General features: G+C 39.9%; 1 protein-coding gene across 1 annotated transcript; it reads left to right on the top strand.

Moving 5' to 3' along the window:
• The first annotated feature begins 5,398 nt into the window (after window positions 1-5,398).
• LOC117491004 (desmoglein-2-like) lies at window positions 5,399-17,487 on the top strand. Its single transcript, XM_034140810.1, has 14 exons — window positions 5,399-5,556; window positions 9,323-9,445; window positions 9,612-9,767; window positions 9,855-9,996; window positions 10,394-10,554; window positions 11,530-11,664; window positions 11,824-12,009; window positions 12,924-13,429; window positions 13,533-13,675; window positions 13,840-14,061; window positions 14,301-14,534; window positions 15,142-15,260; window positions 15,395-15,640; window positions 15,946-17,487. Exons 1-14 carry the CDS (start codon window positions 5,512-5,514, stop codon window positions 17,002-17,004), a joined length of 3,477 nt encoding a protein of 1,158 aa, XP_033996701.1. The 5' UTR covers window positions 5,399-5,511; the 3' UTR covers window positions 17,005-17,487.
• Window positions 17,488-19,409: the final 1,922 nt, after the last annotated feature.

The following is a 19,409-nucleotide window of genomic DNA, read 5'->3' as shown; positions in this document are numbered from 1 at the left end:
TTTAAAGTTTTACGTTCACATCAAAGTATCAGTAGGCGTGTATGAAACACATGAATTCAAAAACAATTATGTACAGAAACATTTGCATGCGATAGTCCACCTTCCCTTCCCTTTCTAACACACGGCAAGTGCAGCAACAGTCCTCGTCTCTGTAATTAGCTCAGTCCGTAGTCCAAAAGTAACTAAAAAAGATATAAACAATCTCATCTATTCAGGTGATCGGGCCCTATATGGAATAAATAATGCTTCATTTGCTTGATAATTTCAAACGGCGGTGATGACAGTTACAGTAGGCTACTACAGTACGTAGTAAAACTGATGTTGCTGTGATTTGATTGGATGGCAGTGTCCAATCAAATCGCCAGCCGCCAGCCGCCTCTGAAGGGAAACCAGAGGCGGCTGGCTTCCCTTGGCATGGCCCTGACCAATCACAGGTTGGCAGGGGCATCACGTGGGCCTCATCTGATTGGTCAATCCCTCAATTCTTTTTCACCAAGGGAAGCCCGATTCGGCTGGCCTCCTCTCGCAACAGTGAATGCAATCTACTGTTTCACCATAACATGTAGAGGGGCGCTGTTTGTTTCACTCTTTGTAAAATACTCAATGAGAGTGGGGGAGAGACGGGCCGGCAGCAACACACAGCAAAAGAGAATTATCGAAACAAAACAAAGTGTTTTTATTTATTTATTTAAATTATAACTACAATCCGAAAAAACAGGGGAAGCCTGGCTTCCCTTGGCCTCCGGGAGAAAACGCCACTGGATCCAACAGCTCGTCGTTCCTTTTCACAAGCGTGCGGGCCGTCCTAAACGCCCACGTCTCTCTGTTATTCACTGTCCACTGTCTGCTCTCCGATGTCCCCCGTCCCCCCCCGTCCCCATCCCCCGTCCCCCGTCTTCTTCGCCAGGAGTCCTTTGTTATTTATTTCCTAATGAAGCGATGCACTTCAGGTGCGTCCTCAGGTGCATCATTAGTGTCCAAATAGCCTGCCAGGTGAAGCACACAGAAAAACAAAACAAAAGCACCGCACTCCAATAATATTTAAGAAACACAACACTACAACTAATATTAATATTCTTATAAATAAACATGCAAAAACTGGCTTTCTGGCTGACCTTTGTGACACATACATGCCTCACTTCTGGCATAGAACATTCCTCAAGTCTGCTCTGCAGTTTCATGCAAATCTTTTTTAATTGAGCAAAAGGCAACGCCCAGTGCTCTGACACAGACAGTACTTCAATAATAAGACACAAAGCTGACTGTACAGCACCCGCCTGCGGCACCGTGAGCCTGAGTGACACAGCTTAGTGATGACAGATGTTGACAAAATACTTTATTACTTTTGTGGCTGAAACTCAGCCAGTCAATGAAAATAACATGTGGAAACTACCCATACAAATGTAATCAACCACATCAAGCTTCCAGCTCAATACATTAAACCGGTTCCATTTGTCAGAATCAGAATACTTTATTTATCCCGGGGGAAATTAGGTTTTGCTGCTCCATTTTAGAATGAAATAAGATAAGAAATAGTTGTAAATATAAAATAAAATAATAATAATAATTTTTCTTTGCAATAAAAAAATCTACTAGTACTAACTGATGTTTCCCTACCTCTTTACACAACATGAAGACTGTTTATAAAACCAACAGCCGCCTGACTTAAGATGGATTATTCCCTATCCAGACTGATCCAGTTACAGCCTCAGATACATTTCAAATCCAGCTCTAAACTCTTGATTTCACCTACTTTCAACAGTCTTTTCCTTCAGTAATCAATAATGCTATTGAAGATGATTTAAAAAGTGTGTTAAAAGCTCCTTCTGTGAACATTGAGGTCTTTGTCAGAGCGGCTGACCTCAGCTCTCGGGTTGCGATGCCACAGGTTTCCCGTTTCAGAGGTTCATGTTTCAGTCAGGTGAAAAGCAGAGAGGGAGGCTGAGGTGACAGAGAGGAGGAGGAGGAGGAGGAGGAGGAGGAGGAGGAGGAGGAGGAATGTGGAGGAAGACAAAGACCACGCTTTCCTGGGAAATAAGACAGAAAACACACACACACACACACCCATTTCAACTACTGTGACTTGAGGGATTGCTGAGAAATACTGAATGCTGTTACAGTAAATGTGATGAGTCATTGCTTCACCTGCTTGACAACATACAGTAACATCTCTAACTCTTTAGACGTTTTGGGATATACTAAAACTGCTGAATGATAGGAAATAAAATATGACCGACTCTTCTTATACCACTCAACCTCTAAAGACAGAGACTGTACGCTAAAGGCAGTTGTAACTGAGCACATTTACTCAATGAATTACTCAAAATACTTTACTTGAGTATTTCCATTTTCTGCTACTCGGTCATAGTATGTATAATTTAACATTTTGAAATAAAGTCCTGGTATAGTATGTGGAAGAAAGTCATAATTTAGTATTTCGGAAATGTTTTACAAAAAAGACATAGTATATAGCGTTGAATAAAATGAAAATAATGTTTGTTGTGACAAACTACATGCTGGCACCATAACAGGCAGGGTGTGTCCCTCTGTGTAAACAATAGTAGAAATGTCCTCTGTTCCCTCTGTGTGTGTCTGTGTGTTTGTGTCTCTGTGCGTGCACGATGTCTTTGTACTGTATGATTGCTCATGCATATAGTTCGCAGGAACAGTTGAATAAGAAACCGGTTTTCTATCTGGCAACTCTGAATGGTAAAACTCCTCTTCTATAATCAGCAAGAAGACGTAATATGTCTTTACAGAGGTAAAACAAAATAAAAAATGTGCGTATATTTACAGTGTTATTCACCCAAACACTAAATGTTTTCTTACTTTTCCGGCAATTCATTTGGTCATTTATTTTGGGCTATGTGACAGCTTTAAAATACACTGGCACAAATTGATGAAGATATTTCCCACCTTCACTTGATCTGTAACACTTTTTTTCTCTAAATGTGCATCAGTTAAAAAGGAAATTCAAAAGAAATCTTGCAACATTTCCCTTTTTCACACATTTTCTGCGGATAAAAAACGTAATCTCTTTGGAAATCTCCTAGAAACTAATCACATGTCACATAATGATATCTCTGTGTTTGTGTCAAATGGCCAGTCCCCAGGCAGACTTTGAGTGACATCATTGGCATGCTCATTTTCCGGTTCCGTGACCTACAGAAACACACCTGTTTTCACTAGAGAAAAAGCACCACACCCTACCTATGTTTATGTAGCGCATGTGAAACACACCCAGAGATCCATGCAAAACATCACCATATACAGTTTCCCTAAATATCTTTCTCTAGGTTCCCACAGGCTATGTATCATGGTACAATTTTTGAAATACAAAGGAGTTATATAAAAAAAGCTTTTTTTCTTGATATGGAAGCGAGGGTGAATGGGAAAATACGTTCCTCACTAAAAACAGCACATTTTGACATACAAATGACTCTTACTAAAATAATAATGTAATTTACAGGCATTGAGTTGATACAACATAAATTGCATAATAATGCATGCAATGTGACTTTTATCTGACATATCCGTTTACAGCTGCACTTCCATTTGAATTATGTTTCATTATGAATGATTATGTGTAAACTCAAATAATGACTTCCACATTTAAATGTATTACAAGTATTTATTTGGAAATCAACTAATACATAATAATTTAAGGTTTTCATGTGATGATCAGTTAAAAAAGACTGAGAAAGTTAGATAAAGGTTAACATTGTCAAGTTGATATTTAGTTTATCAATATATAGTTTTTGCCTCCTAGTACTAGTTTGCTGATCCACCTGCTTTCAAATGTCCAAATCTTTCAAATGTTACACTTCTAACTATATTTTAGAGAAACAAGCATTGTTGTGCTCAGGTATGTTGAGCATCAGTATTGACATTTTCTTTTAAATTAAACATTCGCCAAATATTTATTTAATATTAATATGGATATCTAAGTTATTAATTATTTCACATTTCATAATCTTTCCAATTTTAAATGTCCAACTCTATTTTGGGAAATTAAGCATTGTGCTCAGTCCATTCTTGAAGGTTTTAGATGGTTTAGATGGCTTAATTTACAATAAGTGGTGTTTTATTTAACTGCACGGTATTTCAATTCACATTCTGTTTTATTAAATTATATTTTAAATGTATATAGTTCCTTATTTCTGCCTTTACTTGCGCATTGAGTCACTTGCACCATTCTCTAGCACTTTTCATTTTCATTTTTAACGTAAGACTTCTCTTGGCAACAACTCTGCTGTAGATATTGTGGATATGATAAACGTGTTGAATCTTGAACCCAGACAGACAGATTAGTGTTTGACTGATTTCCTTCACTATCTTCATGGCGATTTAATCTCCCTTTGAGGGATAAGTAAAGTATCTCTTCTTCTTCTTCTTCTTCTTCTTCTTTGTGTTCACTTTAGCTTATTGAGCACAATGACTAGGATTTAATCCCTTGTTTACTGACAAATGTTACCTGACACATGTTATACAGAGTAACATAAGAAAATGCTGCAACCCTTAAAGTCTTCAACCTACCAAATACTCTCTGGCATCACTGTATTAATAATGTACGTTTCATGTAATGCTCTTTTTTATCTGAATTTGAACACAATGCTGATTATTTAACACAATTTAATTTAATCAGCATTGAAATTGATGTCAAACCATGTATAACTGAGGAAATAGTGTGAACACTGCCACTACAGCTAAAAACCGTATAGCTTCAGTTCCACTTTCTGCCATAAACTCATTCAATATTAACCATATGAGTTGAGAAAGGAAAACAGAAGCAGCGTTAGTATCGATGAGTATGTTTGCTACAAAGAAACTGTGTACAAATCTCCCCTTGTGGTGTAGATTTGTTTGTAGTCAGCACATGAGTGTGGCTCTGAAAAGTGGAATGATTATGCATTTATGTTCATTTTTTACAGAGCAGGAGAGGCTGGTTAGGGTTAGTTTTATTACAGCCTAACCTTTTAAGATTTATTGTTTAAAAAATGGTTACATCAAAACATGCATCAACAGGAAGACTTCTTTTTTTGTCAAACTTCAAACTTTTTATTAATTTTGCTCACAATAATACAGATACAAATGTAAAAACAGGAAAAAACAAGGGCTTTTAGCTTCGTAAACAAAACAATAATAATTATAATAATGAGTTTGAAATCATTATTTGTATTAATAGTTACAGTCAAAATAAACATTCCTTATTTTATTCCTCATGTTAGGGGAGGAGCGTCACTTTCTCTCAGTGTGTCTCTCTCGTGTGTGTGTGTGTGTGTGTGTGTGTGTGTGTGTGTGTGTGTGTGTGTGTGTGTGCGTGCGTGTGTTTGTGCGTGTGTGTGTGTGTGTGTGTGTGTGTGTGTGTGTGTGTGTGTGTGTGTGTGTGTGTGTTCCTCCTCCTTCATAAGCCTCCCCTCTCCTCCATCAGCTCACAGTGTCCGGACCTCACACCGGCAGCCACGGGACTATCGACTCTCTTCACTCGCACACCGGAACTATTCTCCCGCCATGAATCGGATTACTTCTCCTGTGTTTGCGTTGTTTCTCTTAACGGTGAGTCCTGCATCACTCCTGTGTCTAAACTGCTGTTTTCTGAATAGTGTATAACTTCCATTTTTGTAGACTGAGTTTCTATAAAGTCCTCTTTTTAAATATGAATGTTTACTGTTGATTAAATAATGTGTGGTTAAACACACTGACTGTTATCCAGCTGTTGGCAGAAGCCTCTGTTACTTTGAGTCAGGGCCGGCCCGTAGCACTGGCGTTATAGATGTTCGCCTAGGGCGCCAGATCTGGGGAGGCGCTGCGCTGGCAGCTCTGGGAGGGAAAAAAACATTTTTGACCGTTGGTGCTCATCCTAATTTTCGGCCTTGATGTAACAATATTCATAATTAAGTAAATGTAACACCCTTTTCATTTGCCCTGTACGATGGGCGCTGTAAGTGATGAAAATGGGGGATGTTGGCTTATCAGGCCCCCAGCTCACAGCCAAAGTGCGCGTGGGAGCGAGCGAGGGAGAGAGGGAGGGCGCACCGGTACCGGCGCTGTTGTTATTAGAATCTGGTGCTAGCTGCTCTAACGGATATAAGAAGAAGATGTTTCTACAATAATGTGGAGGAGAGCTCTCCTGTCAGACTGAGAGGCTCAGTGATGTAAAGGACTCTCTGAGGGTTTTGATAGTTCACTTTAGTCTAAGTTATCTCAGTGGGTCTCAGGTTTGATCACAATTTATGTAAACAAATATCTCCAAGGCAGGTTTGAAATAATTCCAATGTATACTGTAGGACAGTAAACCAAAAATATCGTTTAAAACTGGAGAGATAAAAAAATATGCATGAATAAATAAATGTTAACTGTAAAATAACAACAAAAATAAAATAAGTTACATTTATTTGTTATTGGCTATGGGTTATTGGTTATGTTCACATACTTATTTGATTATTAAAATGTAAACCGATATTTTTTATATGGGTGTTTAGAGTTGTACCCCCTAGATCTAGTCTCTAGTAATGTGTGCTCAAAGTGCACCAGATTGAAGCATTTTTCTTTAAAATGTTCAAAAAAATCTTCGCGGGGGGCATACCCCCGGACCCCCCTAGAGGATGTGACGTCCATCCCTCAATCTATTGTGTATTCCTTGGATACTCTAGGTGTGGGAGTATTTAGACATTTTTAACTCACGTGAACTTCCCTCAGCAACATTTCAAAAACAAGACCATTAAACGAGAAATAATATTTTGACAGTTACGAGATGATTTTACATAATGTTACTCAGATATTAATTAAATAATGTTATCTTATTATAATTGTATCCTGCTGAGCTTCATTGTGCTCGTTTCCACTTTTACACTATTAAATCATGATTGTATCATAATTATAATGTGGTCTGTGTGTTTACATTTAGTAATAGAAATATGTTATAATAAAACATAATTATTAAGAAGAATATTAACTGATGCATATTTGTTTAAAATGAGATTGAGATTAGGCTATACGATTACTGAATGAAAACAGATTGAATTTGACTGATTGAATATAGTGATGTAATACAAATATTATTTCATGTTTCATTTAATTGCATTTTAAATTGATGCCTGTCAAGCTCTTAATCAGGTTAGACAGTTTTAATCTTTAGGGAGTGAGCATTATTATTAGTCTATAATTATCCCAGTGAAACAAAGGACAGCAATTACCAAAGAGAGAATGTCTAACATGAATATTAAAAATAATGTTTGTGCAGTCTAGTAACTTTCTCATACATGTCATGCACCTGAGTCATACTTTCTCCTCAATAGTCACCTCAATAGTCACTTAAAGATGTGACCAAGTGTCATACCTCTTCTGTCACTCTGGTTTTTGTGCAATTTTTGAATATTTGAGACTTCATGTCCTGGGAGTGGCGGGGTGTGTCTGTGTCACCTCTTACACAAGCGGCTGCACCCCTGACCACAGTAATACACATTAAACACATTTTCTTTAGCAGATCACATAAGTGCAATCAACAATAATGATGAAGCAAGAATCCTGCTGGAGCATTACACCCATACAATAATAATATCCTACCCCTTTAAAGAATCATATTGATGCTCTATAATAGAGAGGTGCAGTGATGACGTACTTTTATAGGCCAATCCAGAAATTAGCATCGCAAGGTTTCACCCAAAAAAAGAAGCTATGGGATTTTTCCATTAGATCTAAGAATGTTGCAGAAAATAAGATTATTGGTAAACACACATTTATGATACTCACACGTTTTGTTCTCCAAATATTACCACCCTGTTAACGATTTTTGAAGCGTAAATGCAAGTAAAAAGCAAACAAACTACATCACAGTGTTATGCCTGCGCGTCACCACCGCTAAGCTAAATGTGGCTAATGTTTGGGATGATGACGTTTAGTAGTCCCATCTAGTCACTTGTCAGCAAAAGCCGTTTTTTATGACCAATAGAAGCTTCAATAGGGCTCTGACACCAATATTTATGCCCTGAATGAAAACAGATTGAATTTGACTGATTGAATATAGTGATGTAATACAAATATTATTTCATGTTTCATTTAATTGCATTTTAAATTGATGCCTGTCAAGCTCTTAATCTTTTAATCTTTAGGGAGTGAGCATTATTGTTAGTCTATAATTATCTCTGTCTGATGACATATACAGCTAATGTTTGATAGAAGAGGTGTCATCATTTACATAGAATTCTGTCAGTGATTACCCGAGTTGGCTCAAGCAGCTCATGCTTGTACCAACATGTGCGTATGTTCTTTTTTCCAAGCAGCAATAGACGAGAAGGCAACAGTCTGAGCAACAGGTACACCCTCCCTCTCAAAGAGGCAGGTCATATTTCAGACAGACTGAACTCTGAATTGGCAGTAGACGTTAATGCACAAACCCCCCAACAATAGACTGGTCAGACCTGTTCACAGGACTGTCAGAAACAGTGTTACATACACTGCTCCACTCACTGTGCAGTGCTTATTTTGTTGTTATAGGAACGGTGCCATAGATTCAATCACATGAAGTATATGGAGTTTCCGCGATGTATCACTCCACCCCCTTTAAACTTGGTAGAGCCCAAAATAACCAGAATAGCTGTGTGACGGTGTGTTAACTGAGAATCATACATGTTTTATTGAAACTAAGTATACAAGAAAAAGATAGATGAAAGACATAACAGTAAACGACTGCTCAGCACACAATAATTAATTGAAAAATAAATAAAATAATCAGGTTTTAAGCTTTTTATGAATTCAAGATTTAAAATTGAACAAGCTACTAAAAGATTAAATCTTGAATACAAGATTTTAAATTGAACAAGCTACTAAAAGATTAAAAATAGCTCTCTTTTCTGCATTTTTCTGTATTTCTTTCCTAGTATCTCTGTTAGAGCATACATCTGTTTGCAAATCATATTGGGATCTACAGCCAAAATAAAAATAAAATATTTACAAATGGATTCACAAACACTGAAATTACTAAAATACTCGACAATAAGCCTGCAAAGTTTTGAATTACAAATGTCCTATTGCATTTCTTTATTTCACTCATAACCATGTCATTTAAAAGGGCCAACATTTCACAAACTATTGTTGACACTGACATTTAGAAGCAGAACACTCATTTGTCAAATTAAATATTTTAACTTCCTCGTATAGTTGTATTCTGTGCTTTCATTTAATGTTAATCAAACCTAAAGGGGCCCTATTATGAGTTGTATTATGAGTGTTACTTTTTTACATACATGTAACATACATGCAATTGTGGACCATTGTTTTAAAGAGGGATTCAGTGTGAAGTAATTATAAATGTATGTTGCAGGCTGTTGTTCTGGTGATTGCTTACTCAGGACACAACCTGGTAAGAAAAAAAAGGGAATGGATTCTCCCTGCAAAGCCACTGAAGGAAAATGTAGACTACACCAGAAAGGAATTTATTGCCAAGGTGAGTCACTGATTATTTAAACCCATATATTCTGTAACAGACAAAGAAGGAACTATTTAACCACTAACAGCAATCATTTAGTGAGCAGGTGTTGTCGTCTGCAAATGTCCTTTGAGTGTGTTTCTCTGATGCAGTGAAATCACCATCTTCCTGTTTTGTGTTTCAGATTCGGTCAGATTTGAAGGAAACTGAGGGACTTCAGTACTCTCTAGAAGGCATTGGTGCAAATAAATATCCCTTCAATGTGTTTGTTGTCGACCCTCATACTGGATTCATTCGTGTGACCAGACAACTCGACAGGGAAGAAATCGATACATACAATGTGAGTGATGTTCCGTGCTTTTTGACCTGAATGCCACTGTATTAGATTCTGAATAAGTGATTAAAGAAAAATATATATATTTTTCAGCTGTCAGGTATTGCTACGCTCACTAATGGTGAACATGCAGAGAAACAAATTGACGTACGAATCAAAGTTATCGATGAGAACGACAACGCTCCAGTGTTTGCAGTCATGGAGGCCGGGAAGGTGAAAGAGCTCAGTCCTCGAGGCAAGTGTTTCTGCTTTTGTGTGCAAATCCAGATTCTTCCATCAATGTAATCCTACAGTTACTTTATAAATACAACAAAACATTCTGGTTTTATAAATACGAGATGATCAATTTTCTTGCCTTATTTTCACTAAGCTGCTTAATGTGACACGTATTTATTTAACACCTAGAACTAGTATAACAAAGGTAAGTAGCTGTACATTTGGTAAACAATTTGATATTACTTAGGTTTTAAGTCATTATTCAGTATACACATGAGAGTCTGAGTGTTTTCTGATCTTTCTGACCAGTTTGAAATGTGATGCATTTAGTTTTCTTTCATCAGGGCACAGCAGACTGAACATAGCCGAATGTACTTACATTTTTAATAACTGTTTCATTAAATAATGTTTTACAGGGACTTCAGTCATGAAAATAACTGCAACTGATGCTGATGAACCAGGAAATATAAACTCTCAGATTGCCTATACCATCGTAGATCAACAACCACCCGGTGACATGTTTTTCATTTCCAAAGATGGGATCGTACGCGTCAAGAATTCTGCCCTGGACAGAGAGGTACAGTGTGAACTACATCCACAGGGCCAGTCTCAATCGCAGAGGCTTACAAATACTAATCTATGGAGCTAGATTTGTCTCAATAATTATATTTGTGGGAACAAATGTCCAAAAATGGCCAACTCTGTGTGTGAAAAATGTAAATCAACACGTGTAGAATTGAGAACCACTAATGCATTTTCAATCTACAAATAAAAACCCAATACAATTCACAGATGCCTGATAGAAAGTTGTAAATTATTTTCCTCGTCATGGTTTACCTAAATATAATTTACACTTTGGTTTTTCTTCAACTGTCACTGTACGTCCAGTGCAATCACAAGATGTCATATGTAACGTAGCCTGACTAACAGGTAGTGGTCGTGTGTTTGAGCCTGCCATTGGCTGCCTTTTCAGAAACAATTCACCATCCCTTAACCTATCCATATTATGATTTTGATGGGAGACTTTCACTTCATCTTGGGCTCAGCATTTCCCATGCCAACATACAAGACGTTGTACTGATGCACACAATAAAGCAAAGCAGCGTTTGCCGACCATTGTCGCACATACAGTATCTGGTATTAAAATAATCAAACAAGATGATGGTAAAACATTTATCTAGTCATTTGTTTGGTCAATCAGAGGGACTTAGTTTGAAGAAAGGCTTCGCTTCTATATTGTCAGCTGAATTGGGAGAGGTACAAAAAGTGCTGACCGTGCTGGACACACCGCAAAAACTAGGGCGAATGAGCACTGACCAAAAGTGACTGAAGGCCAATAACGAGTATTTTGTGTCAGGGCCTTATAGGGTCGCTATGTGAGCCTTCCTGTAATGTGAATGCATCTTGTGCTTTATGTAATACTTCCCAGCACTGCACATCCTGTAGCTTGATCATTTGCCACCCTTTTTACATTATTGTAGTGGTTTGACTGCATCTTACAGACAAGTCCCTGCTCTAACACTTCCTGTTCTATTCCACATTCTTATTTCAGACAGCGGATCAGTACACTCTGACAGTGAAAGGTCAAGACCTGAATGGTGAACCAGGCGGACACAGTGCAACCAGCACTGTTGTCATTAATGTTCAAGATGTTAATGACCACCTTCCCACTCTGGAAAAAGTGGAGGTACTTTTCTTTCTCACATTCTTCTTTATCAACATGTTAAACTGTATATTGATCCAATAAGATTAAGGGTTTTAGAGTTAAATGGGTTTCATGTTTCCTTTAAGGGAAAAAAATGATATATGGAAATGTCTTGCATCTCACAACGCTTTTTACCTGCAGTATGAAGGCAGCATTGAGGAGAACACGGAGGGTGTGGAGGTGATGAGGATCAAAGCAAAGGACTTGGACCTGGAGACCACAGAGAACTGGGAAGCCATGTTTGACATCGTCAGAGGGAACGAGGCCGGGTACTTCAGCATCAAAACAGACCCCGCGACCAACGAGGGCATCCTGATGCTCGACAAGGTACACAAGTTCAATAAAAAAGAAACACAAGTGTTAGTAAAATGATCATAAAAGGAGTAGGTGAGACAAGAACGTTTACGTAGGTACAGTATGAATGGGTCCACCTATTGACCTCAGCATTGGAACATTATACCAATTCAATCACACCTGTGGCTACAAGGCCACACGTGTTATTCATTTAGTATTGGATGGTGGGTGTTTGTCAAATGTTACAGGGTTTCTAAATTAAATAAAGCCAAGGGTTCATTAAGTTTACAGGTTCTAATTCTGATTAAAGAGGCCCTATTGTGCTTTTTGGGGTTTTCCTTTTCCTGCAGTGTGTACTATCGGTTTTAGTGCATGTAAATGGTCTGCAAAGGCTTCGATCCCTGTGTTACCTCCAGAGGGAGTTTCTCTCCCACACTCTGCCTGAAACATCTCCATTAGACTCATTTGTTTACTTCTGTAACATAATGACATCACTATGTAATACTCACTTGCACTCCAACACATTGTACGTAATAGGCGGGACATCTCTAAGCGGTTGACCATTCTCAACAGAGCCGGCCAGCTAACCAATCAGAGCAGACTGGGCTCTGGTTTCAGACAGAGGGTGAAAAGAGGTGGTGCAGCACAGCCAGTATGAGAAAAATAAAGAGCTTTTTGAACATTAAAGCACAGAGACATGTCCCAGTAGAGACACTTTATACTAATGTGAACCTGAATTTATCCAAAGCACCTTAAAATAAGTGACTATGACGATACAGATTAAAAACACATTAGTACATTAGCTTTCAATAAGCCAAACCATTTAAAGTGCTAGTGCTTTAGTTTCAAATACGCCAACTCTTATTTAGTCATACATAAAGAAGACGTTTTTGTCTTCTTGGCCAAATTTAGATTGATATTTAGACTTTGTGTGTTCCATTTCACAGGCTGTCGATTATGAGGATGTGAAGAACCTTGACCTAGGATTAATTGTGAAGAACAAGGTTCCACTATACGATGGATCTACTGGATTTTCTGCAATTGATATAGGACTAGGTGGAGCAGGAGGAGCAAGTGGTGCTAGTGGTGCCAGTGGTGCAAGTGGTGCCAGTGGTGCAAGTGGTGCCAGTGGTGCAAGTGGTGCCAGTGGTGCCAGTGGTGCCAGTGGTGCCAGTGGTTCCAGTGGGGCAAGTGGTGCCAGTGGTGCCAGTGGTGCCACTGGTGCTACAGGAGGATCAGGAGGAACATCCGGAACATTCACGCAAGGTGGTACCACATACAAAACCTATCCGATCAAAATCAATGTGAAGAACCAGCCGGAGGGGCCAAGTTTTGACCCCAAAGTCAAAGCTATTCCCGTCTCAGAGGATGGCAGCTCCGTCAACATTAATGAAGTCATTACCCGCTACACCGCAATAGATGGAGACACTGGGAAAGTAGCTGAGAATGTCAGGTCAGTGCATAAACACATACTCAAAATGCTCTGTGGTTAACAGTACTTCAGCTTAGTTTTCTACACTCAATCATGATAACTGACACAGTGTATTCTACTGTAGGTATGCCAAAGGCTCAGACCCTGACAACTGGTTTACCATCGACCCAAAAACAGCTGATATCAAACTGAACAAGATGCCAGATAGAGAATCTCCATACCTGATCAACGGGACGTATTATGCCAAAGTAGTCTGCTTTACAGAAGGTACACTTGTAACACTTTGTTTCTTCTTCAGATCAAGATGCTTTGCATGTTGTTTACCAGCCTTGCCAACAGTTGAGATTAGCATATTGAAAACGTTCATGAAATCTGTCCTGGAAATAGAAACAAATTAAAGCTGGTTGATTTCTTTATTTCCTTCAACACAGACATGCCTGCTAAAACAGCCACTGGCACCATAGCCATCCAAGTGGAGGATTTCAACGACCACTGCCCCACCCTGACCAGTCAAATCCAGACTCTGTGTATCCCCAATGATGCCGTTATTGTGAATGCTAAAGATGAGGATTTTTCCCCCAACGGATCTCCTTTTACCTTTGAAATAATCCCAGAGGGCACTCAGGGTAAATGGCAGGTGGAGCATTACAATGGTGAGGAGAATACTGTGAATATTTTAAAGTGTTGTACATAGATATTAAAACATTCAAATATACAATTAGAACTAGTTCTGTTAACATTAGTTGGTTTTCCTAACCCTAATCCTGGCATGCATCCTCAACCAGTTGAGCACCAGGATTTAATTGTTTTGTAACTATAATCATTATTATAATCAAAATATTAGAGTAAACACACTTGGCACACTCATCATCTGTTTGTCTCGTGCCTGCAGACACTGCAGCCATCCTCAGGGCCAAGGAGACCGTGTGGCCTGGTTTATACGAGGTGACTTTTGTGGTGAAGGACCAGCAAGGGCAGGCCTGTCCAGAACCAGAGAAAGTGACGGTCCAAGTGTGCACCTGTGAGGAAGGGGTGATGTGTGGAGATCGAGGTAATACCAAGAAAGGAGCAGAGTTAGGACCCGCTGGAATCGGACTGCTGTTCCTTGGTCTGCTGCTGCTACTACGTACGTATGCTTTGATGCTCAAGGGTTATATGATCAGGCGCCTAACAATGTAACTGTGCTAAAGACAATCTTAAATCAGGTTGAGTATAGTTAAGCCAGTTTAACAAGCCATTTACATGGGACAAAAAACAAAAGTCTGACATGAAGGGAATTCATTTGAAGAGATTTTAAGCCCCTCAAAACTTGGCTTTAAATATAAAGTATTTATTCATCATAACTTAATAAGCATTAATTATTTAGGTATGTTTTTAACAAAAAAAAAACTCAAGATTGTGTAATGAAATTACTCAAACTGAAGCTGATTGAGAAAATAAATCCTTTGAACAGCACCAACAACCACGAGGAACCAGAAGTTGAACCTGTAGTGTGTTATATAGGTTTTGTGCATGTAAATGATCTGCAAAGCTAAGTACATGGTTGCCTTTTATAGGATATAACATTAGCACATATTGGTTTAGGTAATTGATCTAGACAGTGTATTACCTGGTAGGTTAGTGTGCCATGAAAAATAAACTGCATCCTTTTTTGGATAACCCCAGAGCAACACTGCATTCCCCACACCATGTTTAAGTAGCCTTTGAATAACACTTTGTTGTTGTTTTTACAGTTTTTCTTCTGTTGCTGCTCTTCTGCGGATGTGGGGAGGCCGCGGGCTTTACTGAGATGCCTTTCGACACCAAATCTCATCTCATTAACTACCGCACTGAGGGCCAGGGCGAGAACACGGTGAGACCAACATATATACCTTCATACTGGTTGATGCTGTTGAGAGGATGTCTGCTTGAAAGCTAACTTTTGACGCCAGGCAGCTGAATAAGTGTGGACTATGTTATAACATTTGGATCATTGATCTTTTACAGGAGGTGCCGCTACTGAACATACCGCCACAAGTGGATGGAGGAGTTGTGATTGGTGAAGTCCCAAGTCAGCAATCAGGACCTGGGATGTATTCGGACTATAATTTTCAAGGTGACAGCATCGGCTGGGGGACGAGTAACGTTTCAGGATTAGGAACTTGGATTAAGCGTGAAGGATCACAAGTACATCAAGGAATGTACGAGGGAATGGCTCTGCCAGACCATTTCCTGGGACAGTACTACAGTCAGGTGAGAAATCATTATAATATTTCTGTTCTTCACTTGTCATGAACAAATGTTTTGAAAATAAATTAATCTAGATGTGCGTACTTGGAACAGCTCAAATGCTACAACTTCTTATTACAAACTTAAAAAGGTTTGAAAACCATGTTTTCGGGCACCAACAATGTTTTCCAGTAGAACGACAGGCATTAACTTGGTATGTGATGTTATGTGCAACATGCAGTACATACACATGCCACTTCATCATGGGATTTGTCTCAGTCAATAAATAAGGAAACCTTGGTTATGATTTCTCTTTTGTCTTTAAACAGAAGGTGACGAGTGAAAACGAAAACCTTGGAGGGAAAGACGCTCTTTTAGTTTATGACTACGAGGGTCAGGGCTCCCTTGCTGGCTCAGTGGGCTGCTGCAGCCTCCTGGAATCTGAGAACGACCTGCAGTTTATTGATGACCTCGGTATGAAGTTCAAGACCCTGGCTGAGGTGTGCGGAGGCAAGAAGATCGAAACTGAGGTCAAACCAGCGTTCATTTATCCACCCAGTGCATCCATCCACACTCACACCTCAGCTTGCCAGCAGCCAGCCCCTCCACCCAAGCTGCATCAGACCACATCTCAGACAGTGATCAGTGAGACATCTGGAAGTTCTCAGGTTGCGAAGGAGAGCATGGCCACAGCGATAGAAGGGATGACCACGGTGAGAACAGGGATGATCCCAGTGAGCACAGGGATGATCCCAGTGAGCACAGGGATGACCACAGTAAATGAAGGGATGGTGAATCAAGGTCCGATGATCTTGCTACAGCAGCAGCCGCAGCCCGTCTACTACACCACCACCACCCCTGTGCAGATGCAGTACGTCCTCCAGCCACAGGTTCAGAACACCGTGCTGCTGGCGGAGGCACCATCCACCAACCTGCAGGGCATGGTACTGCTCAACGGCTCCCAAACTGGACATGCCCAAGGCGTGGTGGTTCAGGGACAGACCGTGATGTCCAGCGGGCGAGCCCAGGGCCAACGCATGGTGCTGGTGGAGAAGAGCCGGGTCCATGGAAGTGGTGGCAACCTCTCTGGCTCCAAGACCATGATGGTGGTGGAGGGAAAAGCCCCTAAAGGGACAATAGAAGGGCTTAAAAGTAGCCAGACCCACTTTATGCACGGGGGAACTCTGCAGTCAGGGGGGCTTTCAGGATCTCTGGTGGTCGGAGGGCAAAGCAACAGAGGGCAGCTGGTCAAGGAAGCAGGATGTCTGTCCCTGAAAAGAGACATCTCTGGCTCTCAGAGCAACGTGGTGACTTCCTCTACCACTAGAGTGAACAAAACCCCCACCTACCACAAGGTGGTGGTACAGGAGACAAGAGAAATTCACTGAATGAGAGATCGTCCGGACTAGAGAGGTTCCTTCCAGTGAGGCTGATATAAGACTGTTCCTCTGGCCTGGTCTAGGTGGTGATGGGATGATTGTGGGACTAAACTAATGCAAGAGAACTAATGTGAGACAGTTAATGGAAAAGGAGCATGTTTCCTATATTCCATTGCAGACTCCATTCTAAAACAGAGTCAACCCAAAGAAAAGTCAACATTGAAGTAAATGAACAATACTCCAAACAGGGAAAATAAATAAACAAAATGTAAACAATAAAGTTGAATGATAACAATGCCAAGCTGACCCTCCGAAAAAATCCCAGCAGACCTATGTGATGACTGTTGCCTTCTTTTTCCGTACCTCTCAGAGACAAATTATGTACATACAGAATCACGTTTGGTATAATCAGTAAATCCTTAAGTTGTTTAATGGTGTTTGTTTTATGCTGTCAGTTGTTTTGCGCTAATAAAAAAAGACATAAAAATCCAACGGTCCAAATTTGGCAAATCCTATCTGATGCTTTCATATTCATCTTTATAATTTTGTTTTAAAGATAATCTGAGTACGATGAGTTTAACATAATTTACAACAAAATAAGAAAACCTCTGCAAGGGTAAGAATGAACATATGTGTTTTTCTGATAAATTCTTAATAAAATCAACAGGACACCATATTGCCCTTGATATTCATCCATTTCAATAGCTTCTTAAGGAGCAGAGGCAAAGCGGATTTGGGGCGGTGCTTTAAGGAAATTGCAAGTGCATACTCCATGTGCCCATATCCCTATATGATCACAGTATTTATATTCTTCAGAGTCAAGGCCCATACCCCTAGGAAGAGTGCTGAACGTAGCACATTTTCCTATTGGATAAAACTAGTACTACACTTACCCATTGGGAAAAAGATGACTGTAAATCAGCATATATATATTTTGCTGAATAAACTACCCAACCCTTTTATAGCCCTTATTCAAATCATTAGGGTCTAAAAGTTGAAAAATTCGCTAAAGCTAGGAGGCGGGGCTGAAAGGAAAACTTAAGTGTGCATGCTCTATGAGCCCAGATAGGGGTGATTTTGAATCTAAATCCCTCCATTTTGGGCTTCATGTGCCATCGAGCAATTCTCATAGAAATGAACGGGGCCCCGCCCTTTAACCCTGTATGCAGTTTCTTAAAACATCCATCGTGATGATCCCAGGTCACATCATATACACAAAATGGACAAAAGTATTGGACCACTCTTATTCATTGAATTCAGGTGTTTCATTCAGTCCAATGGCCACAGGTGTATACAATCTATGCAGTCTGCCTTTACAAACATTTGTGAAAGAATATGTCGTTCTAAAGAGCTCACTGAATTCGAACGTGGTACTGTAATAGGATGCCACCGTTGCAACAAGTCAGTTTGTGACATTTCTTCTCTCCTAGATATTCCACGATCAACTGTAAGTGGTATTATTGCAAAGTGGAAACGTTTAGGATCCACAGCAACTCAGCCACAACACTTCGTGGATCCTAAACGTTTGCCGAATGCTGAGGCGCATAGTGCGTAAAAGTGGCCAAAGCTCTGCTGACTCAATAACTGCAGAGTTCCAAACCAGCTCTGGCATTAATATCAGCAGCACTGCTGACTGAAGAGCCTCTGTTTGATTGTTTGTTGCTGACTCTACCTTGTTTTCAGAGAATTATTGAATGTGTGTGTGTGTGTGGGAGGTGGAGGAGTTAGGTAAGTTAGGGTATACATCTCATCACGTAGTTAACATTCTGTTAGACACACTAGATTAGTGGATTGTTGCCACCCCTGTGTTTTGCTTTGTACCATTCTTAGTAGTTCAGATAGTGAGGGTTTTTGTTTGAGTTTTTGTTTCAGAAGATAGATGTAGAGATAGGCCTGGTTTTGTTACATTCATTTATTTTGTTTTGGCACAATCTCCTCCTCCTCACTTAAAGGACATTGTCAGTTCTTTGTTTATAAGGAATAAACATTTTTGTTAACATTTACTCTGACTACCTCAGTTATTGGTTGTTGTCTGTTACTGTCTCCAGGTCCCCTAGACCTTATGGCGCGTTTCCACTACAGCCCGCAGCCCGGTTTAAGAGGGCTGTGACGTCAGCGGCCCGTTTGTGGTTGCGTTTCCACTTGGCCTAGTACCGGCCGGCGGGTCCTAATTCACAGTTTTTCTGGCCTCATAAAATCGTGGGGCCAGGGCCAAAGACAACCGGGCTGAGTTTGTGACGTCAACGCTCTCGGCTGCTGATTGGTCGGAGAGAATCGTCACAATCTGCGCGCGAGATAATCCATTTTTACAAACAGCATTTTTGTTAACAGAGGAGCTACAACAATGGCAAATAAAAGCACACCATGGTCGGTCGAGGAAGTGACGACGTCCATTATATTGCAGATGATAAGGT

The sequence above is a fragment of the Trematomus bernacchii genome, unplaced genomic scaffold, assembly GCF_902827165.1.
Source record: "Trematomus bernacchii unplaced genomic scaffold, fTreBer1.1, whole genome shotgun sequence".
Classification (NCBI taxonomy): domain Eukaryota; kingdom Metazoa; phylum Chordata; class Actinopteri; order Perciformes; family Nototheniidae; genus Trematomus; species Trematomus bernacchii.
Note: the sequence above shows the minus strand (reverse complement) of the source record. Positions and strands in the feature narration are given on the sequence as shown.